This window comes from Rissa tridactyla, chromosome 11 (genome assembly GCF_028500815.1).
Source record: "Rissa tridactyla isolate bRisTri1 chromosome 11, bRisTri1.patW.cur.20221130, whole genome shotgun sequence".
In the NCBI taxonomy this organism is placed as follows: domain Eukaryota; kingdom Metazoa; phylum Chordata; class Aves; order Charadriiformes; family Laridae; genus Rissa; species Rissa tridactyla.
In genome coordinates, this window is record NC_071476.1 from 11902214 (window position 1) to 11923998 (window position 21785).

The 21785-nt window shown below is 49.1% G+C and overlaps 1 protein-coding gene across 3 annotated transcripts in view; it reads left to right on the plus strand.

Annotated features, from left to right (window-relative positions):
* The window catches only part of NEURL1B (neuralized E3 ubiquitin protein ligase 1B), a 141982-nt gene that overhangs the window by 95393 nt on the left and 24804 nt on the right, over positions 1 to 21785 (plus strand). Inside the window, exon 1 of one of the 3 annotated variants that reach the window (XM_054217636.1) lies at positions 11367 to 11499. The exons of the other annotated variants lie outside the window; for them this stretch is intronic. Within the exon in view, the coding sequence (XP_054073611.1) occupies positions 11469 to 11499 (31 nt within the window). The 5' untranslated portion in view covers positions 11367 to 11468. Of the gene's footprint in view, positions 1 to 11366; positions 11500 to 21785 lie in introns of those variants that run through there. 3 annotated transcript variants of the gene reach the window in all.

The following is a 21785-nucleotide window of genomic DNA, read 5'->3' on the forward strand; positions in this document are numbered from 1 at the left end:
TGCCTCTCAAAGGAAGAGCAAAACCCTCTACCCTGCTACAGGTCGTAGAGGAAAATGCAGCAAGGTTCAGACCTCAGGCTGGTATACGGGAGAAAAACTGGCCAGACAGAGGTGTAGGGCCGTACCCAGCGCCAGCTCGCTGTGTGGAGTGCCTGCCGGGACGTAGCCCTCTGAGTGAAGTGCAGCCTGAGCAGACGGTCCTCCCGACGGTACCCAGGGGGGACCTGAACCGGCACCCACACCGATGTGGACGCATGCACTGCCATCAGAAACTGGCTCTGGGGAACTTCCCTGCTCTCACAGTTAGTCTTAGGCTTGGGATTCATCACTATAAATCGTTAAAAATTTAAATGTAGGCGAATAGCCATAAATCAGGTCACTGAGTTTAGGGGGAGAAACCCAATTGTCAGGCTTATCGTAGAGCTACGCCAGCGTTGCTGCTCATCTTCGGGAGGGCTGGCGCTGCTCCTGACTGATAGCTGGGCTGGGACGATGCGCTCGCTGCCCGTGTTGCCAGGTGCCCTGTGCCAGGAGCTGCAGTGACCCACCTGGGAGCACAGCAGAAAGCTGGGTGATGCAGCGGTGTGTGTTGGTTAAAAGGAAGGATTTCTGCAGCCAGCTGGTGGAAAGGGGCTTCCCCGTGAACTGAAGAGTTTGCCTAGCATATGCAACACAGAGGCAAGATTTAGTAACTGGCGCTATTTATTGGAGTCTCTTTAAAACCGTGTTTCATGGCTGCAGGGCTGTTATCTTCAGTCTGAATTGTTGAGTCTCAGGGGGGTGTCTTGGTTTTTTTTAATAAAAATATCCTGTCTCTTTATTTAATAGCTGAGATAGCAGGTTTAGGCCAGTATCTCCTGGGAAGTCTCTAAAATTGGCAGCTAAAAATAAATCTGTAGATTTTAAGAATTACTGATGCTTTATAGAACATGGATGCATGTTTAATTTGGAAACAATTCTGCAGATGTAGCGCATCTTGGCAATTGTTTTCTCCCCTTTTTAGTTTGCTGATAAGAATGCATGGAAATAGGAACATCATTCATTAGGAATCCTTCTGCTTTGTTCCTTTTGCCTGTTCCTTACATGTTCTCCTAACCCTCTCCCAGCGGCACCTGGAGATCTCCACCTGCAAAGAGTGTAAATGCCCGGGGTGGTGAGTCAGCCAGGCTTTCACCCCGGTCATTCTGCAGTGGTTTAAGATCACTGGTTACAGTGGAACCACCCTTGGGTTTTACTGTCTCTCCACCCAAGCTCAACCTTTTCCCCATAACGGGGGTGCAGAGGAAGGGCTTGGCTGGACAGCTGGTGGGGTCGTCACTGACGTGGGTGGCATCAGAGGACGAGGAAGGATTGAATCTTGCCCTGTTGGCCGTTTGTCCTTTCTGCCAGCTCTGCGAGGATAGTAATGCTGAACGATGCCCTTAGACTCGAGTGTGTGTAGAAACTTTGATCCTGCTGTCACCCATGCTATGTCCAAGGGAGCTACGTCTGGTTCTAAAGCCCTTAGGAGAGATGAATCAGCTGTTTCTCAGAAGGGTTATTATTGTTACTACGGCTATAGGCGAGCGCGCAGTAGCCCCAGCCGTGTACTGGGAATCCCTGTTGTGTTTGGTGCTGGGCTGCAGAGACTAAGACAGGCCGTGCCCCAGAGAGCTGCCTGCCCTTTAGGTTGCTGTCCTGGTATAATTTGCTTTTCATTACACACAAGCACTGGATAAATTTCTACAAATTTCTACACCGAGTCTTTCTGACAAAAGGTCTAACATGAAACCTCTTGCAGATTATTATTTTTCCTTTTAAATTCGAACAGCTACTATGATTTTTTTCATGGCAGGGGAAGCGGCAACTCTCTAGGCTACCTGCTGTAGAAGAAAAACCAGGCACCATATGCAACGTAACTATCACTCGCTCTCTATCTCAAAAATGCCGAACTATGGGAGAGAATTCGTCCCACCAAACGCCCACTAAGCACATTTTTTAAATCTGGTTTCTCAGCCTTTCAGGAAAGGAGAAGCAAAATCTAGCTATGTTCTTCTTGCCTGCTGGAACTGGGCTCTGTTTCATGAAATTAAATGGCTAAGGAGGAAAAAAAAATATATCCAAGGCAAAGATGGTATTCTCAACAAAGGGAACAGTATATGCAACAGCTTCTGCAGCATTCCTGCAACATGATGTCTTTCCCTGCAGACTCTCAGTTAGGGATTGATTGTCTAAGCAGAGAATTGCCCGATTCAGAAAGGCTTAAGGCACACTTCATGAACTGTTTGCTAAGAGGATGAATAGATGGGCATATGTGTATATAAATCTATAAATCATGTCTTGTTCTGCGCCGAAGAGGACAGCTGAGATTGGATTCTTTGTCATTTGATTTCATGTTCTCGGGGCTAGGGGATAAAGGCAGCAGTGTTTCGCACATGGGGTTGGGATTTGATGCAGCAGCTCCGGAAGGACAATCTGTGGAAAACAGGAGATAACGTTTATTGTGAGTGCTAGAGCTAGAGCTGACAAAGAGAATAACAACATTCACGCTGCTCTGATGTGTTCACAGTTAAGGGAAAGTCTGGTGAGTTTGTCTCATTTGGGTTCCTCCTCTATATCAAAAGGCTTTTTTATACGAGCGATGCACGGGTTCTGGTTTGAAACCACGGCGTGTTTGGTCACAACGTTACTGTAAGTTATTGCTGGTCCTTGCTCCGCCGTACCCATTGGTGCCTCTTCCTGCTCTTCTGCTCAGAGATGCTCTGCTGTGTTTGTGCTGATTTGGCAGGACTTTTGATCAGGCTTTGCCCCACTTCGGCACTGGTGGGTTTTGGAGGAGGGGTGCTGATGGTGGGAGTTGGCACCAACCTTAGAGCTCAGACAGGCACTGCAGACGAGCCCTGCAAGCCCCTGTGCTGTGACCAGGGGTCCTCTGGGAGATGCTCTGAGCAGGGAGGGGAGGGTCTGGTAGCCAGCTGCCCTGAGAAGCCCCCAGAGAGCCCCTGCTGCTGCCCAAGCTGGTGGCCTTCATGCAGCACTGGGGTACCAGCAGAAACGATGCTCTATGTGTCCCCCACCTTGGGGCGAGCTAGAGGAGGAGCTCACAGGAGGGGCAAACCTGAGTCCCTCAGCCAAAGACATGTTTTCTGCTAGCTGAGGCTGTGCCTGGGGGGCATCTCTTCTAGGAAAGCCCCTTGAGAAGAGCTGTTAGACCACACGGCAAACCCTACAGCGCCCACGTGAGCAAATGTGTAGCCCAGGCCAAGAGCAGCGCTGCGGCTGTGGGACATCCTGAGGCTGCTCTCACGTTGGTGCAGCTTCTCTCCAGAAATCCCCGCGGGTGGCTCTGCGATCCCAGGCAAACATCGTGGTGACCCCATCTCCCCGGCAGCTCCGTGTGAAGCAGGCACGGCGGGATGCGGGCTCCTCCACGTGCAGGCAGCAGGGACGAGGGTGTGGGCAGCGCGGCGCAGAGCCAGGAGTGCCAGGGCTGAGCCCCTGGAGAGGCGCAGCCGGCGTGAGAGCCTTGACCCATCTCTCCCCTCGCTTGTGCTGGCTGCGCTGAATGAAACGTGGCAGGTGTGCAGAACAAAAGGCTTTGCTCATTTCTACGTGGACAGTCTATCCGCCTCGCTGGCCCCCGTGTGTGTTTTTCCCTCCAAGATGACGTGCTGGTGGATGGCCATGCACTGTCCCCTCTGCAGCCCCGGCCCGGCAGGTCCAGCCGAGCAGAGGTGCAGGGCTTTGGCGGGCTGTGCTCTGCCCCCGGCCCGTGCAGAGCTCTCCAGTGTGCCCCTGGCCCGTGCAGAGCTCTCCCGTATGCCCCCGGCCCGTGCAGAGCTCTCCTGCAGCCCATCAGGCAGCAGCTTTGTGCCTGGATAGCTGGAATGGTAGCACGGGCATCCCCTGGGCATAGAGCTTCCCGCTTATAAATTAACTCTAAGCCATCAAGGGTCAACTCCCTTTTGCTACAATATGCGTGAAAAGATTGGGAAGGTCAAGCAAGAAGTGAAATATGTTTTCTTCCTTGACAGTTTTCTGCACTATCCAGCATCCCTCTGCCCCTTTGCCCTCTCTTCCTATTTCATTTCAAGAAAGTAACTCCCAAGTAGAGACTTAAGAAGTTGGTCCCATATTTAGAAGGTGTTGGAGGTGGTATCCGTGGGTTTGGTTTTGTTTTCCCATGAGCTCCTAAAATGTAAAATGTTATCAGCAACTGTATTTAAAAGTGGCCTCTCAGTCATTGCCCTGTCTGGGGAAATGAGTAACAGGTGAGAGAGCTCAAAGGACGAGCAGACATCCTATGTTTGTGTTTCTCACTTGTCATCCCCTCCCCAAAAAGCTTCCAGAGGCCAGCCATTGCTGTCTGCCTGCTTCATCTGCCACAGCGGCCTCCCTTGCTTTACTAGGAAAAAGTTGGTCTTTAGTCAGCCCCAGGAAAGGCCAGTTATCTACCCCAGATGCGTCCCAATTCTGACAGATTTGCCTTGGCAGCAGCGTGCTGCTTTTCAAAGAGCTCAGAAGAAACCCTCCTGCCAGCAAATATAGATTGTGGTAGGGTTTTTTTTGTTTTTGTGGGGGTTTTTTTGGTTTTGTTTTTGTTTTTCATTTCTTCTGGATGGGTTTCTTTTTCTCTCTGGGGAGCATTTCTCAGTCTCCCAAAATTCTTTATGTGGTATTTGTGTCTCATAAAATGCATCCTCCTTTCCTGTAGAAATACTGCTCCCTGCTAATACCAGACCAGGGACTGCATGAATGGTGCAGACAAAGCCAGACTTCATGGACCCCGCAGGCAGCCAGCCGAAGGGAACGGGATAGCTTTGGAAATGGGTACCCGGTCTCCTCCCTGCCTGGTGACCCTTTGCTAAATATGGGCCAGTTTATATTTACCAAAAGCAGAGGGAATGGAAAGCTTAGGGGGGTCGGGAGCAAGAGTTGCAGATGTTAGGCTCTGGGTTTGTTTGTTTGGATCTCCCGAGCACACTCTGATCCCAAACTTTTCCGCTCTGAGGAGTGGGACTGGGTAAACGGACTCCGGTACTTTTAGTCCAGCCTGAAGTGGACAAGTGTCCACAGCTCCTGATTCACATGCACCTCCATTTCCTCCGGGCTGGATGCTCATTGTCCTAATTGCTCATCACCCTACCTGCCGAGCATAGCCTCTGCCCCCGGGGGTGGCAGGTCCTCCTTCAGGTGCCCCTGCCTGGGCTTCCCCACCAGCGAATGACAGTGAATCTCACTTCCAGGGCTGCTGAGCCAACGTCGCTTCTCAAGACTACATTATCCTGCGGTATTTGGGGGATGGGAGAGGAGTTTCCCCGAGGGTTCTTATTTATCTTCTGCATATCAATGTTTGTGAGAAGTTATGCTCATTTTCTGAAGAGTCCCAGTTTGCAAATCTCTGTGTTTCCTGTTAGTGCTCCCTATTCCTCATGTTTCTGAAAATCATTCATTGTCTCTAATTAGCTTGTGACTGGTATACAGCACCCAGAGACTCTGTCCTCGTAGTTCTTCTTCCCAAGATCAGCCTGTTGCATCCGAAACAGAGTCCTTCTGCTTTTCTTCCCTTATTAAAATAGTCGTTTGCACTTACGTAATGTTCTTCAGATCTCCCGTGCGAACGTTAGCTAACCCTGCTGGAAGGCACAGGCGTGTTTCTGCTTTGCAGATGAAGAAAGTGAGGCAGAAGGAGGGTAACTAATTTGGGAAGGTCACACAGCAGTGCAGGAGCAGAGCTAGGACAATAATTCAGATAACCTGCTCTTTCCCTCCCGCTCCAGTCGCTGCCGCGCAGCACTAACAGGCCAAATTAAGAGATTATAATGCATAATCCATACTGGTGTGCCAAGAATCCTCTAAATCATATTACACTGTCACATAAAATGATGACTCATTTGATAACACAGCCCACAACCGGTTCCTTTATGTTAAAATTACGCGGACAAGACTGGATTTAAAAAGAAAAAGGAGAGCTTGTTATGTGTGTAGTGAATGCTGAGTTATAGATGCTTTCATGGATTTTATTTTGGCTGATGCTGAAGGAGCATTTGTGAGCCTGTTTGTTGACAGTGGTGCTTGGGACCAGAGATGCTGACATTCCACTAACAATAATAGGAACTGCCTCTGTTTGTTTCTAAATTGGAAATTCTTCCTTACATGGGCCCAACCCACCCTCCGCCCCCACCGAAGGAAAGGGCATTCGTCTGGGACTTGCAGATGGAGCATCTCCCAGCAGTGCTGGTGCCTCTGAGGCTGCAGGGTTGGACCTGTGTTCGGTCGTTGCCGGAAGCCCCTCTCCTCCCCAGGCCCTGTGGAAAGGGTGGCCAACCACCCAAGGCAATGCTTTTGGGTTCTCTGGAGAGAAAGCGCTGTTTATCTAAAGCAATTAATAACATGGCATAACAATCAGCCCAACTATGCTCTTCCCAGAAAATGATGCTTTCACCGAGTCTCCCTATTGATGCCTCCTCTCTGCTGGCTCCACTCTCCTTGCTCCTCCCCGCTCATCGTCCTCTCTGCAACCCCGGCTTCTGCCCTTTGTGATGCCTCTGCTACAGATTGGGAACTGTGCTATTACACTTACCAAAGTCGTTTGGGATGTGGCTTGTGCAAGTGACATTGAACTGCGTTTTGCTGCACTGTGGTTTCACCGTTTCCTTTTCCTCTTTCTGCCTGGGCCGTAATTCCCGTGGCTGAGGAATCCATCGCGGAGTCCTTCGTGCCAGGAATGCCCACACATTCTCCGGCTGAGAGTTGCTCTGGCATCTCGTCAGAGATTACTTTTCCATATGCTGCGTGGCTGGCGCAAGTCATAGCCACTTGCTGCACTTTGCACGTAGAAGTGTGGTCAGGGCAGATGGTCACTGCTTCTTTGGAAGCCACAAAGGTCTTGCTGGACCATGGGACCGGTCCGTCTCTGTGAAGACATCTCTCCATTTCCCTGTCTGTGTCACAGCCCGTGGGTCACCTCTGGCCCAACACCATTCCGCCCTATCTCCCAGAAAATGTGGTTTGATCTCCCCAGCTTTGGGTAAATAAGCCTCACGGCAGCCAAATCTCCAGCAGGCAGTAAGGACTTGGATCAGGAAACAGCTTCAACTGCTGCATAGTCAAGGCCAGTTCAAGAAGCTCTTTGGAAGATTTTCCTACTGTTGTGCTGGAAGCTCCTGCTTCCCTTGATTTCTTAGAGGAAAAAAAAAAAGTAAAACCCAGTTTCTGTGCGTGACCTGTGGAGACCCTACGCATCCTGTGCTAGTGCTGAGAGCAGGGGAGGAAAGTAATTGCTTTCAGCAGTTGGAAGGCGTGGGTGGCAGGATGGCTTTGTGCGGTGCCGGAGGACGCTCCGTACACGCATCCCTCCTAAACAAATACCTCTTTAGATGTGTATTATGGGAATTCAGGGAACAGCTTTGCTTTTTTTTGCTCCTCTCCAAGTAGGAGCGAGGCTTATTAGTACTCTCCATCCATAGGCGAGGTGCGGAGGCTGGGAAGTTGTGAGATGAGTAACTTTTGCTTTTATCAGTCAAATCCGCTCTCTCCTGGACAGTCACTCCAACCAGTAGGATGAGGAAAGGAAACACAAGGTGCCGGCAGGAGCCTGACTTCTACAGGGGGAAGCACACACCACCGTTCAGTACAGCTACAGAAATGAGCTTTTTGCTGTGCCTGTGTCAGTTGGAAGGAATTATTTACGTGGTATTGCCTGGTGCATCCATGCTGGATATGTACTTGTCGAAGAAGGTGTGTTATATGTCACTGATGGGCATGTCAGGGTAACTGTACTCTTTTAGACATGGTGGTATTTGCACGCTGGAAGAGCACTGTAGGCTCGTGCAGTCTAGACACGTATTTTTCCAGGGTATCTTTCGTCTGCAGTCTCTGAGAATTCCCAGGGAGCTCCTGCTAAGTAGGGGAGGGAAAGGGAGGTTTCAAGGTGAGATGTGATGGAAGTGGTTTGGACAGTCTCAGAGCTCCAGATAGATGGGGCTGAAAGAGAAATGGATGCTCCAAACGTCTACTCAGCTTTAGAGTCATGGAGAAAAGGAAAAAAAGAACTGAAGGTGCAGGGGTGTGAAACCAGAGCGAGAGCCGCACTTGGGGAGCGGAGGAGATTGCTCTGCTCAAGCCCGGGAGGGCCGGCTGCCCTGAATGGGGAAGACACACAGATTTTTTCAGTGTTTTATCTCACTGTTGCTGAAAGAGATGAGTCTGACATTATTTACTGCCATCTGTTAGATAGACAAGAATGGCAGCCGCTAACGGCGGTACCTTACATCTCACACCGTCTTTCATCCCCCAAAACTTGAGCCCGCAAGGGATTTACAAAGACAATGCAACCCATTTGATGCCATAAGAAGAGTTACACCTCAGGCTGGTATCTATCAGTGGAAATTTAGCTGTTCTTTGTAAGCTATTTGCATCTCCAGAAGCATTACATCTACAGGCGTGTGTTTGTGTGGCTGCTAACAGTCAGTACAGCCCATACCCTCTCCTGAGAGGTCTGGCCTGTGTACGTGGTTACAGGAGGGTTTGCATCATATCCCTCTCTGTGACAAACATCGGGTGGAATTCATCACATTTTTGATTCAGAAAGAAAACCGTCTCTCTTTTCTTTGTTGTTTTTTTTTTTTTTTGTCCCATATTTTAAAGGCCTGGGTACACATTCCTGCACAGAAAAATTTCAAGGTGATTAAAGTGAGTTGGGAAGCAGATGTCCGACACCAGCGTAACACAGAACGCCTTCCAGACTTTTTCCCTCGCGTGGTATTACCCTGATCTTACTCCACTGATCCCACTAAGATGAATTTATTATGGGGGGCAATAGAAAATGCAGAAGGAGAAGCAGCAGTACGGTGTGTGCAGCTACAAGCGCCCAGTGCTGCCAGTTGCATCCAACACCGTAAGTGTTTTGTGGCTCCTCTGCTCCCCAGTCTGCCCACGGGGTGACCTTGTACGTGTCTCCCGGGTTCCTTGTGCCTTGGTTTCATCACTTATAAAATAAGGATAACGTCACTCATCTTGTCTGCAAAATGGTTTAAGATCTAGTAATAAAAAAATACTAGGAAGGAGCTTAGGTGATATTACTATTTTATATCTATGAGACCACCGATACCACAGCCAATGACACGCGCGCGCAGGTCATCCCGTCCCTTCATCAAAATGAGAGTGAGAGAGGGAAGGGGATTTCTTAAGAGGAGCAGCCATCTGTCAGGCTTACAGAAGAAATTACCGAAGTGTGTTATCAATAGTTATCAAAACTTGCTGGAGCGGAAAGAATTTTAACATGCTAATGAGCTTTCATTTGCCGCTCCTCGGTCAGGACGGTTGGTTTCCTTTCTGCATTTCTCCAGGCTGAGCAGTGACTTTACGTTGCCTTTCAGTCGTGCCCCCCTCCCCCCCGTGCCGGTTTCTGGATCTCTTGCACTTTCTCAGTGTGGTTTCTGGGGAGGGTGAAGTCATCCTCGCCCAACTATTTCTCATACTTATTGTTTTGCATTGTGTGAAGCGGGTTATTTTAACAAACTCTACATTTTTACAATGCCAAGATGTAAGAGCGCTGATTGCATTCCTGGAGGCTGCCTCCGTGTCCTAAGGATGTGCATTTCCATTTTATTGTCTTCTATTTTTACCTCCTTTTTGGGGAGGAGGAAGGGCTGGAACACCCTTGGGACAGGCAGCCACCGTCTCGGGGCTGGTGTGGCCGGGGTGCGGAAGGAGGGACATGGGGCGTCTGCCGGGCAGCCCCTGGGGAGGTGACACACAGCCCACACATGGCAGCCACACGGGCTGCCCTGGCAGCCCCCGGGCAGCCGCAGAGACCCGGCTGCGGAGAACCCCCTCTGCCGCCTCTGGCTTTTTGAGGCTTATTTAAGCCCTAAAATAACAACTACCATTCCCTGCTGAGGGAAACCGGCCGGGATTAGCCAAAGCCTCCCATTCCCCGCTGTCTAGTGAAACAAGGACTTTCCCCTCCGTGTAAATAGGATGACATGGCTCCCCCCTCCCCTTCTCCTCCCTGAAGGGCAGCACGGTGCTCCTCTGACAGCCTCGGTGTGTGGTTTACGGCTCAGGGCACCAGGGACGGTGGGAGACATATGCTAACCGAAGAAGACAGCAGATGGGTGCAAGCACGTTTAAGAACGGCTGCTGATGTCTCGTTTGATAATCCCATTTTTAACAAATCCGTATGATGGCAAAAAATACTGGAAATTAGGTTTTTCTGTCCCCCCTCTCATCTCCTGAGCCATACTTGACCCGTTCAATGCAATCTACGGATTAAAGGCTTGTTATTTTAGCTTCCCTACAATAGATCAGAGCCTCATCTCTGCCAGGCCATTGAGCCACTGGTGCTTGGCTCTCCCCCTCTTTCCACTTATTTTGTGTCCCAGGAGACGTGATCACCCACAGCTGTGACTTCTGCCGAGGGACACGCTGGATTTTCCCAAGCGCTGTGCACCGCGGCATCAGCCCCGTGTGTTGGTTGCAGCCCGTTTTGTAGCTCTGATCCTCCCATTTCTCCATTCTGAAAACTACAAAAACTGCCTCAGAGAAGAAAGGAGGCTTTGGCAGCATCACCCCCCAGCAGCACCAGTGTGACCAGAAAGAGAAAAGGAGCCCTTGCTCTTCTCTAATGGGGCTATAAACACGCTTTTACAGCGGAGATGGGAAGATGGAGAAATTGTGAGGCAAATCTTGTCAATATTGCACTTCAGGCTGTTGGCTGAGGTGTCCTTCGTCACCATGGTATCGGTGCGCTTCAAACTAATAATGAATTTGCCAACACAACACTCCTGCTAATACCCTCCATTCCCAGGTGGGGAAGCCGTGTCACTGAGACGCAAAGTGGCTTATCCAAGGTCACCCCGTAAGTAAAAGGCACGGAGACGAAAAGAGCTCGGGGTTATCTGCTCCCAGTGCTTCCCAGTGCAGCTTGTACCCTTTGGGAAGGTGTTGCTGATGGAACAGGCTGTCCGGAGGGTAAAGCTGGAATTGCCAGCCGTGCCCTCCTGCTCCCCAAAATTTTTTTTTTCTAAGGGAGACAGAAGAATTTTATATATATCTATATATATATATATATTTTTTTTTTTTAGGGGAGAGAGGCAAAAAGTAGTTTCCTGGCGTCGCGGCTCTTTCCTGGACCCCAGGAAAGAGCCGCGGGCTGGGAGCTCCTGGACCAGCCGCCGCCCGCTTTTCACCGTCGTTTCTCCCCCCCGCTTCCCCGGTAACGACCCCGCCGCGCAGGGCGGAGCGCGGCCGGTGCCGGGGCGGCCCCGCAGCCTCGGGCGTCCCGGAAAGGCACCGTGGGGTGTGCGTGTGTGTGTGTGCGGAGGGGTGGGGGGAGGCGTTGCGGGGCGGGCGGCGGGGGCGGTGCGGGGCGGGGCGCGGGGGGCGGCGCGGCGGCGGGCGCGGAGCGGAGCGCGGCGGCGGGAGGCGGGCGCTGTCCATGGCCCTGCGGAGCGCCGGGCTCCGCCGCGCCGCCGAGCGGAGCCATGGGCAACACGGTGCACAAGACCCTGGCAGGTACCGGCGGAGGTGGGAGGGGTGGGTGTTAAGCGGGGCGCGGGGGGGATGCGCTGCCCCGTCCCGGGAGATGCTAGGGGAGAAACCGGGGGCGAGCCGGGACGGCTTGTGCCGCCCCCGGGTGCCAGCCCCGCGCCCCTGCGGAGCGGCCCGGGATAAGCCGGATATTTTTTAAAAAATAATGTTTTTTTTTTTTTACTATTATTATTAATTTTTTTAATGGTCGCCGCCGCGAGGGGCACCGAGCCGGTGATGCTGGGGCGGCGGGGTGCAGCTTCGCCCATGTGGGAGCCACAAAAGCGGGTGAAGCGGCGCCGTTCTCCCGGCCGCAGCAGAGATCCCCAGCCTTTCAGCTGAATCCTTTCTTTTAGGGGCTTGCTTTTTCATTATCCCCCCTGCCCCCCCCCCCCCCCCCCGCTTTTTTTTTGTTAATCAACTTTTTAATGTGGCAAGACGTTAGTTGTTCAGAGTTGCTAGAGGAAAACTACTTGAAAGCGGGTCTGAAATGTTTGGTAGGCTGCCCTGGTTTTAAACTGCCTTTTTAGTGAATTCTGCGCTTACACAAGAGATGTACAGATTCTTTTCCTTTGCAAGTTCATATTTGTGGGGCTTTTTTCCTCCTCTGAGAATCGGTGCATAGCAAAAGCAGTTGGTCTCTATAGAATCAAGAGTATTGAATTACTGAGCCCTTGCCAGTCTGTATTTTCAGCTAGTTTGCTTTGCTTTGCTTTGCTTTTCTGCTCTTGCAGAGCTCCTGCGTTGCATCTTTTGTACTTTGGGCTCCCATAAATAAAAAGGGTATTATTAAACTTATTTAAAGAAGCAGGAGGACCTATTGAATGCACACACATGCCTCCCTGTAATCAGCCAGGGAGCTGAATATAGAAATAAAGAGAGGAATAGATTTGCATTTGGATGTGCCACATATTGTCTTTGCAAAGAGAGGGTGCTTGGGACCTTCAAGGCACAAAAGAAAGCTGCTAGGCTTGTGGTTTAGCCATGAACCTGTGATTAGATTTCTAGTTGCATCTCCTCTTGTTCTCTATTACATTTAAATGGGAAATTAGCTCCTTTCACAATAAGGAAGTTTTCTTTTTTTTTTTTTAAATACCTCACCAACTGGCAAATAAAGGCGTTGTAAGGCGTGCGTGACCTTGGCGAAAATTCATTTTGTGGGTCGGCTTTTTCAGCTAGAGGCAACATCAAGGGGCACATGCAAAAAAAAACCCGGGAGAGCCGGGGAAATATCCTTGGGTCAGGGGAGGTTACTTCGGTAAGGCTAGAACTTCTCAAAGAAAAAAATATCTGTACCTGCTGGGACGTGGGATCTGGCTGTGAGCTCTGTTCCAGAAGGCTGAGAGTTGTATCAGCCGTTCTGCCTCTTGCTAGAACAGTCTCTCCTGAGCAGCCTTCATATGCACAGCCTCACACACGTGAATTTAAAAAAAGGGATGACATCAGTTGTACCGCAGTTCTGTGATTAAAGAGTTCCTAGCGGTGCTTTCAAAAGAAGTCGCTAAGAAAGAGGAAAAAGTTTGATGGAAAGAACCGAAGACTTGATTTATGTAGACCTCCCGACTCTGACATTGTTCTGGTGGCCTAGAAAATTTCCGTCCAGAAAAGCCAGCCTAGAAAATCCATCCTGCCAGGTGGGGACCGTCTGTAAGGACTGCTTTGCTGGGGATAGTCCATTTGCAAACATTTGTCAAATTGCGCAAGGCAAAAACACGCAGGATGCTTGAACATCATTTGCTAATATGCTGGAAGATGCTGAAAATGTGTCTTTTCCCCAAATTCAGTTGTGTTTAGTTTTTACAGAGTAATGACAGTCAAAAGAAGCTGTTAGCCTGTGGCTGCAGAAGAGATTTTGGATGTTTGCAATCTGGAAGTTTATAAACGTATTTTGTCAAGTTGGACACAATTCAGCAATTTTTCATATTGATGTGCGCGGATGTGTTGTTTGTCTTTCATTATCCAAATGGCATTACGGAGGGAAGCAGGTTTAGCACTGTTCTTGGAACAGTCCTTTTGAAAATTATAAAGTTTTTCTGGAAGACTGCATTGTTGGATGAAATCCTATTTATAAATGCTGTGACTGCTTAGAATTACTCAAAGATAATCAATCAGAATTAAGTCTTTCCTCTTCTTTGTCCAAAATGCACCTCTTTCTTCACCCGGGCAGACTGAGCAATGCACTTCCACTCTGGTTTTAACTAACAGAGGAATCGCTCTCCCCTGTCCCATGGGCTGAAGTGATTTATTTAGTAAAAAAACCTAAACCCCAGAACCAGAACACCCCCAAACTAAAATTTGCCTACCTGTTGTGTTAAATTGATTAACTGTAGAAGCCTACAGATGTTGTTTCCCTTTCGTCATTTCATTCACCATTAATAGCTGAAGGTGGAAAATGTCTTTCCATTCTGATCAAATGCAGAGGAAATGTGGAGGGACCGTCATCGTTTGTCTCCTGGAAAAGCCGAACAGTCAACAATTCAGGTTTTATATAGAAATGGAAATACTCTTCTCAAATAGCAGAACTTAATTTTATATCCTAATGAAAGCAGTTCAACTCATTTTTATGCCTAAATTTGTTCGAATATGTTTTCCGTGCTTGTTGCATCTTTAAATCCGTGCACAGCCTCACCCTTTCTCTCCACGTTTCCATGCAATGATACAAGAGCACACGCTATCGGGTGCCGGAGAAATTTGTGTCAGGAGCTTGGGAAACTCGTGTTTGCCAAGTGTCTGATGGTTAGCACACAATGGATGGAGGCTTTGTCAAATTAACAGCGAGGTTTCTAACCAGAGTGGTATTGAAATGAGTAATAGGCTCGGGCTAATGAAAGGCAGCTTCTATATTTGAACCGGTTGAGGAGGCATTTGAATGGAAAAGAGCTGAGATGTGTCAGATACGCTTAACAACGGTCCTGAGGTGGTGGTGGAAATCGCTCTTATCTAGATGACAGCTAAATGATACATGACACATTCCTCCGGCAGGACGGTGGTTGCCTCCTGGGGCTGGCCTGGCCCCGGAGGGTGAGCAGGAGCTCCTCGCCATCGGGCTCCTCTGCGGTGACGGTCCCCAACGCTTGGTGACAGCCCGTTGCCGACCCTTCCTGTATCTCCAGCAGGAGAATCTCCCACCACAGTGTGGGAATTTACGCTTGGACGTCAGTATTTTCTTGCCTTACCACTGCCCGTTGTCGGAGACAGTTTGCGGGCAGGTGGTTAGGCAAGAGCGAATTCTTTATTATTGAGGCATGCCGTTTTTCTGTCTCCTACAGGTGATAAACTAGGTGTGCAGCATTGCAGCCGATGGGTGGAACTTGTCCTGACCTGCAGCGTGGGCTGGGAGGCCGTGTGGATGCTGGTGGTGGTGGATGGGTCGCATACCGACATGGGGCTTTGTGGCTGCTCTTGCCTGCCGTGCTCCACGGAGGAGTTCCTCTCTTGAGTTAACTCACTGGTGAGCGAGGCAGCAAGCAGCGCACCCCAAACGTCATGGGTGGTGCTAATTCCTCCGTGCTAGTTAGCTTTCTTTGGCAGACACTTTGAACAGGGCTCAGAAAATGGTTAGTAGCCAGACGGGGGCATGAAGCCTCCCCTGAAGGATGCGGGGAGCCCAGGGGTACGTGAGGGCTGGCAGGCTGGGACAGGTGAAAATTCCCCTGACCTGGCAAAGCCCTTACATGGAGCTGCAAGGTGCAGGAAAAAAAAGCAAGGAATAACATCTAGGAGGGCTGGGCAGGCAGCAAGTGTCCTTGTGGTGGACGGCAGCTCGCCGTGGTGGGATGAGCATGGACAACTGCTGCCGTAGGCAGACAGGGCGGGCAGGAGGCACTCACTGGCCAAAGCACAACTAAAGGACTTTCCAGTTGGGATCCAGTTGTTGATCCTGGCCCAAATAAGGTCATTGGTATTTCACAAAGGAGCCAAATTCCCTTTTAAGAATCCTGCTGGGATCTGGTTGCAGTGCTTCTCCCACAGCCTTCCTCACAACTGCGAGGAATACCAAGTATGAGTGGCATTTGCGTCTGGTAAACACAAGGGAGAATGGGGCTTGTTCTGGCAGAAGTGACTTCAATTTCTTATTTTCAAGAAATTATTTTGTATTCTTAAGAAAAATGCTTTTAATAATTAACCCTTTCTCAGCAAGTCAGAAATCCCAACTTTAGACCTTGGCTGGGCTGAGGCTCCCATCTGCCAGCCTTTTGCAAAGCAGTGATGGTCGGTTACAGTAAAGCAGCAGGGGTTCATAGCTTATGGGTAAAAGATGATGTTTCTGTGTATCCTTTGTAAAATACTGATGCCTCTTACCATCATATATACAATTCTTTTTGTAAGAAATGAATAGCAAAGACCATGTAGTGGGAAAAGATCTCTCTGCCTTTTCCAGGGGCTAAAATCTCAGCTTTCAGGAGCATTTTCATTTAGATTTGTTCTCTGGTCCCTCCTCCCCCTTCAGTTGCTAGTGGTGCACGGTGGGAGGGGTTCTCAGTATTTTGAATAGGGAATTAATTCAGTAAATTGGTTGGTTTGGTTCCAGTCTGACTTCGACAAAACTACAGAATAACACTTCAGGTTGTTCTGGTTTGAGTGAAAAAGGTACCTGTTCAGACCAGTTTTTGGTTTGGGTTTGGTTCAAGTCTGATCAACACTGATTACAGGTGCTAATCCCGCCTCAATAACAGCCCCATTTTGCCTGTTTTTCTGCCTCTTTTAGTCCAGGACTTGAGCTTTCTAGAGTCTGGCATTGATTTTGCTGCTGACTCCCTGTGTGACCTTTAACTAAGTGGCTTTATCCTAGTCTTGCTTTGTGTGTAAGGGAGGTAGGAAACACTGGCTCACATGGGTATACCAGAGTTAATTAATTAACATGCAGGCACAAAGCATCTCCAGGAGGAAGGTCGCAGAAGTGCAAAACAAAATAGATGCATTCGCTACTTCTTTTGTAGCTTTTTGCTTTTCCACTCTTCAAAAGGAAACCCGTGAAAGTGCCCAGCCTTCCCTGTGATTTAGAGCTGGAACAGGTTGATCGTATGCTGGGGACTATCTTTAACCGGCATCGCACAGCACATACCCAAAAACGTGCTGCAGCCAACTGGCGTGGTTAATTCAGCGCTACCATTGGCATCTCGGCTGTCGAGTCCCGGAGAAACAACTGTACTTGAATGCAGGCAGGCATCGCCTATCACGACGGCGCTAAGTGGAGCTGTGTGTCGTGCCCCATGGCCGCTGTGCTGTCAGACGCACACAGCGCGCTGCCAAGTATGTCATTAAAGCCAGAGCTTTTCGTTGCTCTCCGCTCTCAGGCTGGATAGTGCCGGGCAGGTGCCCTCCCTTCTATTTTATTGTTTACGCTCTAGAGGGGAATTGCTTTACTAAGAGGTAGGATATCTGGCAAACAGCTCTTTTTCCCTCTTATTGCTTCAGATAATTGCCGCAGGTCGGAAGGAGCGGTGTGTCACCACCTGACCCTACTGTAGGTGCTTAAAATCAACCCCTGAGTCTGTGTGTGTAGGCAAAACTCTCAGAGAGCCCTCACCGCAGGCAAAGGAAATTGCTGCTTCCCGGCACATTATAATTTGACAGCCTATGGAGGTGCTTAAGTATGTTTAAGGTGTTTAACTGTAGGCAGTCAAGTTTGAATTTGCGGGCATTAGTGTTTTCTTGACGTGAAAAGGATGAGTCACCTTGAAGCTTATGCCGTGCTTCTCTTCCCATTCTAGTAGGGATCCTCCTTGCGTATCACATTCAGTGGCTTTTCAGTTAGGAATGCAAATAAGCATGTTCACCCTTGTTAGCTCCAGTGGATTTAGAATTCAAGATCACTGAATTTTGGAATTGCACTGCAGGACAGTCAGTGTCCTGCTGCACAGTTTGCCTTGGAAAGAAACGTTTTCTTTCTCATCAGCATCCCACCGTTTACAGAGCCCATCTGTGCAGGTGGGTAGCTAAAATAAGAGCAGGCTTTCCTAAGGTGGAGTGTGCATGTCACTGTGATGGATGCGGTGGGTTCGGGAGAGAAGCAGGGAAGCAAATCTGCTGAACCTGGCAGGGGGTAGAGCTAGCGAGAACCCCGGAGCAGGGGTTTCATGGGCTGCAAGATGGGATGAGGCCAGGTGTGATCCCCTGAAACACGTGTCAGATCCCATCTGAGCTTCCTTATGGGGAAGGTGTGTGCAATCTCCCCCATCTCTTCTCTTTATATTTCCCTCGGTCTTATCCCTTTGTTTGTCTTCTTTCGTGTGCCTGGAGCAGTTTGGCATCCCGCTTCTGCTTCTTGCCACGGCAGCCAAACCGCACGGCTGACTCACGGCGTGCACCGTCCCTGCTCCTAATGAGCTCCTCGGCCACACGCTCATTTGGGGCTTCCTGGCATCAAAATATAGTTTGGCCAGCGAACCGTTCCCCAGCCTCTACCCAGAGGGCAGATGTGTGCTCGCTCAACCACAAGCGCCGAAAGAGGTGGGAGCCCGAAGGGCTGTCGGAAGGGACCTGGCACCATGTCACATCTCGGGGAGGCTTTTCTGTCTGCGGCAGCTGGAGGAAGTTTTGCTATGGGAGCATTTCCATACTTTGTTCTGTCTTCTCTTTTAGGCAGCTTCTCCACCCTTGCCCGTGGCGTCACTAATCTGCTGTGTCCTGGAGAGGACAGACCCTGTGCCAATGGTCTGTTTGATGGCCCCAGTGCCCTTAGGTTGTGAGGTCCTACCACTTCTCTGGAAACCTCCCCATCCCACCTCTTTGCATGCTGTAGATACAGCAGGACTGCCCAGGGGCATTAGCTGGGGCAGTCCCTTCCCGACAGGCCCTTAGGTAAGATGTGTGCCCAGGGGAGGACATCCTTGGTGGGAAGGAGATGCTGTTTACTCTGGGTTGTTCCATATCTCGATGATGGGTGTATTTTTTTTTCCCTCTATATGTTAAAAAGCATGAATCACTGGCACCGAGACGTCTGGTTGAAAGCCGTATCTCAGCGTACCTGTGCCAGCTTTTCCCTTCAGACCTGGATGCCCTGTTGTCTCAATTACTGAGTGCTGGAACATTAAATTCCTGGTGTCTGAACAGTTGAAGCGGGGCTTCGGGGAGGAGTGAGGGAGAGGAAGGTGATTTCTTGCTTGTTAATTTGTTTTTCCCTCTGTGTCCAGGGAGATACCTCCCTCTGCTTTGTGTAAGCAGGGCTTGCTTTCCACCCAGGAGTTTATTTCTCTCTCTCGGTGCTTTCAGACCTCTGGCAGTGGAGCAGCTCGGAGGTCTCCTGTTAAGAGGATCAGATCCCATCCCTTTCCCTGCTCTAGAAAAACTATGCTCTTTTTTCCTTTCTACACCAAAAGGACTGGTGTAAAGAAACCAAATCAGAGGATAAGAAATGACTTCTCGCTTGCTGCTGGAATTACGCAGGAAGATTCCTTAAAGAAAAAACATTTTAACTGCATTTCAAAGCTTTTCAGTGCAGCAGGGAAATCACATTTAGGATTTTTTTCAAGAGCTACTGATGCTTTGAAGGGAGAAAAAGGGATGGAGTTGTGTTTGTAGAGTTGTTGGGTAGGTAGTTGCATGTTACAGGTTTCATTTTCGCAGTTTTCTTGTTTTACTGTGGGTATTTACATAATAATGAGACTTTTGTGCTTTAGGAATTCGTCTATTTTAGCCATCCGTTTCTCTGTGACTGCAGGTTTCTTGTGATTGTACTCCTGATGGCATAATGTCTTATGGCTGTGTGGGAGAAATAAATAGCCCACATAAAAGCAAAACTCTTATTTTTCATTGCCCGGGTAGCGACACAGGGAAGACAGTCAGTCAGGAGAGCCTTTCCCCGAGTGAAAGTTTTCCATCAGGTTTCCAAATGTCAGGGAAAAAAAAGTTGTTTGATTTTTGCCCTCCTCCATAACTCGAATGTTAAATCTGCCAAGCCCTGCCTTGACAAGCCAAAGATAAAAGATAGAATATCCCATTTGGCAGCAGAAACGAAATAATTTCATTCAGGTTTATCTCTCTTTCCTCAGCGACAACTAGCACTGTGGCAACAGCTTTTCTCAGCCCGTTATCTGTTTTGGTCTCATCGGGGCACCAGCTTCTCAGCTTAACATATTCTGTAATTTACGGAGGGGAGTTCAAAAGTTATCTCCTCGGTGCGATGCTAAGGTCGAAAGCATAAATCCTAATGAGGGGAAATTGCTATTTCTTGGGGTCTTGAACTCGACACGGTCGGATAGAGGTTTTTTTTGGTAACAGAAAACACTTGGCGCTCGAGATCTTTCTTGTCTAGTGTCCTGGTGGTGGACAAAATTGCTGCTAAGAGACTGCAGTGCATTACAGGCTTTTTGGGAGGAGACAGGACCAGGCCCTCTGGGCACGTGCTCTCCAGAAAGCAGCCGGGCAGGTTAACACTGAGGGAAAGCCTTGGTGGAGTACAGTAAATTGGAATATCTGTTGTCACTGGAGGTCTCGAAGAACAAGTTTGTTATTCATCAACTAGGAATGGCATTAGTAGAGCTGGTCCCATCAGAGGGTAAAGGTGGGCTAGATAATTCCTGCAGGCTTTTGTCCAAGAGGTGTGCCCCCAAGAAGCACCTCTTTAAGGGACTGTTCTTTGGTGGTCCTTTCCTCAGGACACCATCAAAACCTCTTGATTACTTTGTCCTGCAAAATGAAAGGGTTTCTAAGTATGAAAACTGAAATCATTTACTAACGGGCTGTTGCTTCACTTTTAGTGATAAAGAGCATTGGCTGGTGTATTGTGCGGTGGCCATTGTGCTGGCTTATAAAACAGAGATAACTTTCATACGATGGTTCATGGGGACAAACTACACAATGGAAAAGAGTGTTTAAGTGGCTCGACTTTTATCTGCCGATCGGTGTGGGTTTGCTCTGGAGCAGGGTGCCCCTTGGGACTCCGGGGCTGGCTGGTGAACGTGGCCCTGTGCAGGACAGGCTGGGGACGAGCCTGCGGTGACATGGGGACACGGCACGGGGTCTGCACGAGAGCCTTGTGGGCGGAGAGGGCTGAAAAATAGAAGTTCAGCATTGAGACCATGTGTGCAGGGAGGGAAAGCTCGATGCCAGCGGAGCTTCCCTGCACTTGCGTGGAAGAAGGCTTGCAGATATTTCAGTATGCCAGGCATTTTGGTTGATCTCTCCTGGAAAGGAGATGTCCTTTGAAGAGTACGAGGCAGATCTTCACGCTGGCATCTGATTTGTGAGTCTTAAATAGCAATTACCGTGTGATTTGCCAGCAGCAGAACAGCACTGCTTGTGCCGCTGATGTGATCAAAGGGAGAGGGTGAGAAGGACAGATGCTTCGCAAGTCAGAATTTCAAGGAAAATCCGTCTCGGTTAAAGTTTATAAAAACTGTTCTTAGCCAACAGACCCTATAACGTGTCTTTAAATACCACAGCCTTGAACAGCAGTCTGTACTGAGTCATGCCTGGGGATTGCTGTTATTAGGGGATATTATGAGGGCTAGGAGAAGACAGAGAAAGATACAACCACACGCACACACGCAAAAAAAAAAAAGACCAAATGCTGTTAGGTATCCAAAAATCAATTTTCCGAGTCTGGGTGTTGTTTCCAAAAATGTCCGAGTGGCTCGGGGCACCGACTGCAGTTTGTTTTGCCCATCAGCAGCGGCAGTTGTGCTGTGGATGCTGGCCTCGCATGGACCAGCTCGGCAGCCGCCCCCCGACGCAGGAAAACTTAAGTCTCGCTTCACCTTGTAGGTTCAGAGATCTGGCAACAAGTGCTTTTACAGAAGACCTTTTGCATAAGTGGGACTGTGCAGGAAGAGATATCTTTTTTTCTGAAATAAGAATGCCTTCTTCCAAATTCACTTAGTTTACTGCTTACGTTACCTGCTTTGAAAAGGCACGTAAGCATGCCAAACACCAGTGTCTGCACATAGAGACTGGCAATAATGAATCTGCTGTCCATTTGCACCCTGCCTTGTTCCAAAATAACTTTCATGTCTAGGCAAAGGATGCAGCTCACCTGCAAGGCTCGGCTGTCCCCTCTTGTTTGTTTAGCTATTGCATAGTAATTAAGATACTAATTTATTTTAAAGGGTTCCAAGAAATGCCTCTGCAACCCCAATGTTTATGTAAGCGAGAAAAAGAAATTCATAATTTATTGAATTTGTACGTGTTCTGCTGGGATTATTCATTGGAGAAACGTACTAAGTGATTTTTTGTATCCTAGTAACCAACTGTGGTTGCTTTTCCATGAATAATCTTTGTAGTTTAACTTGACCAGCCAAATCTGGAAGGGAAAACTCAAGTAAATTAAA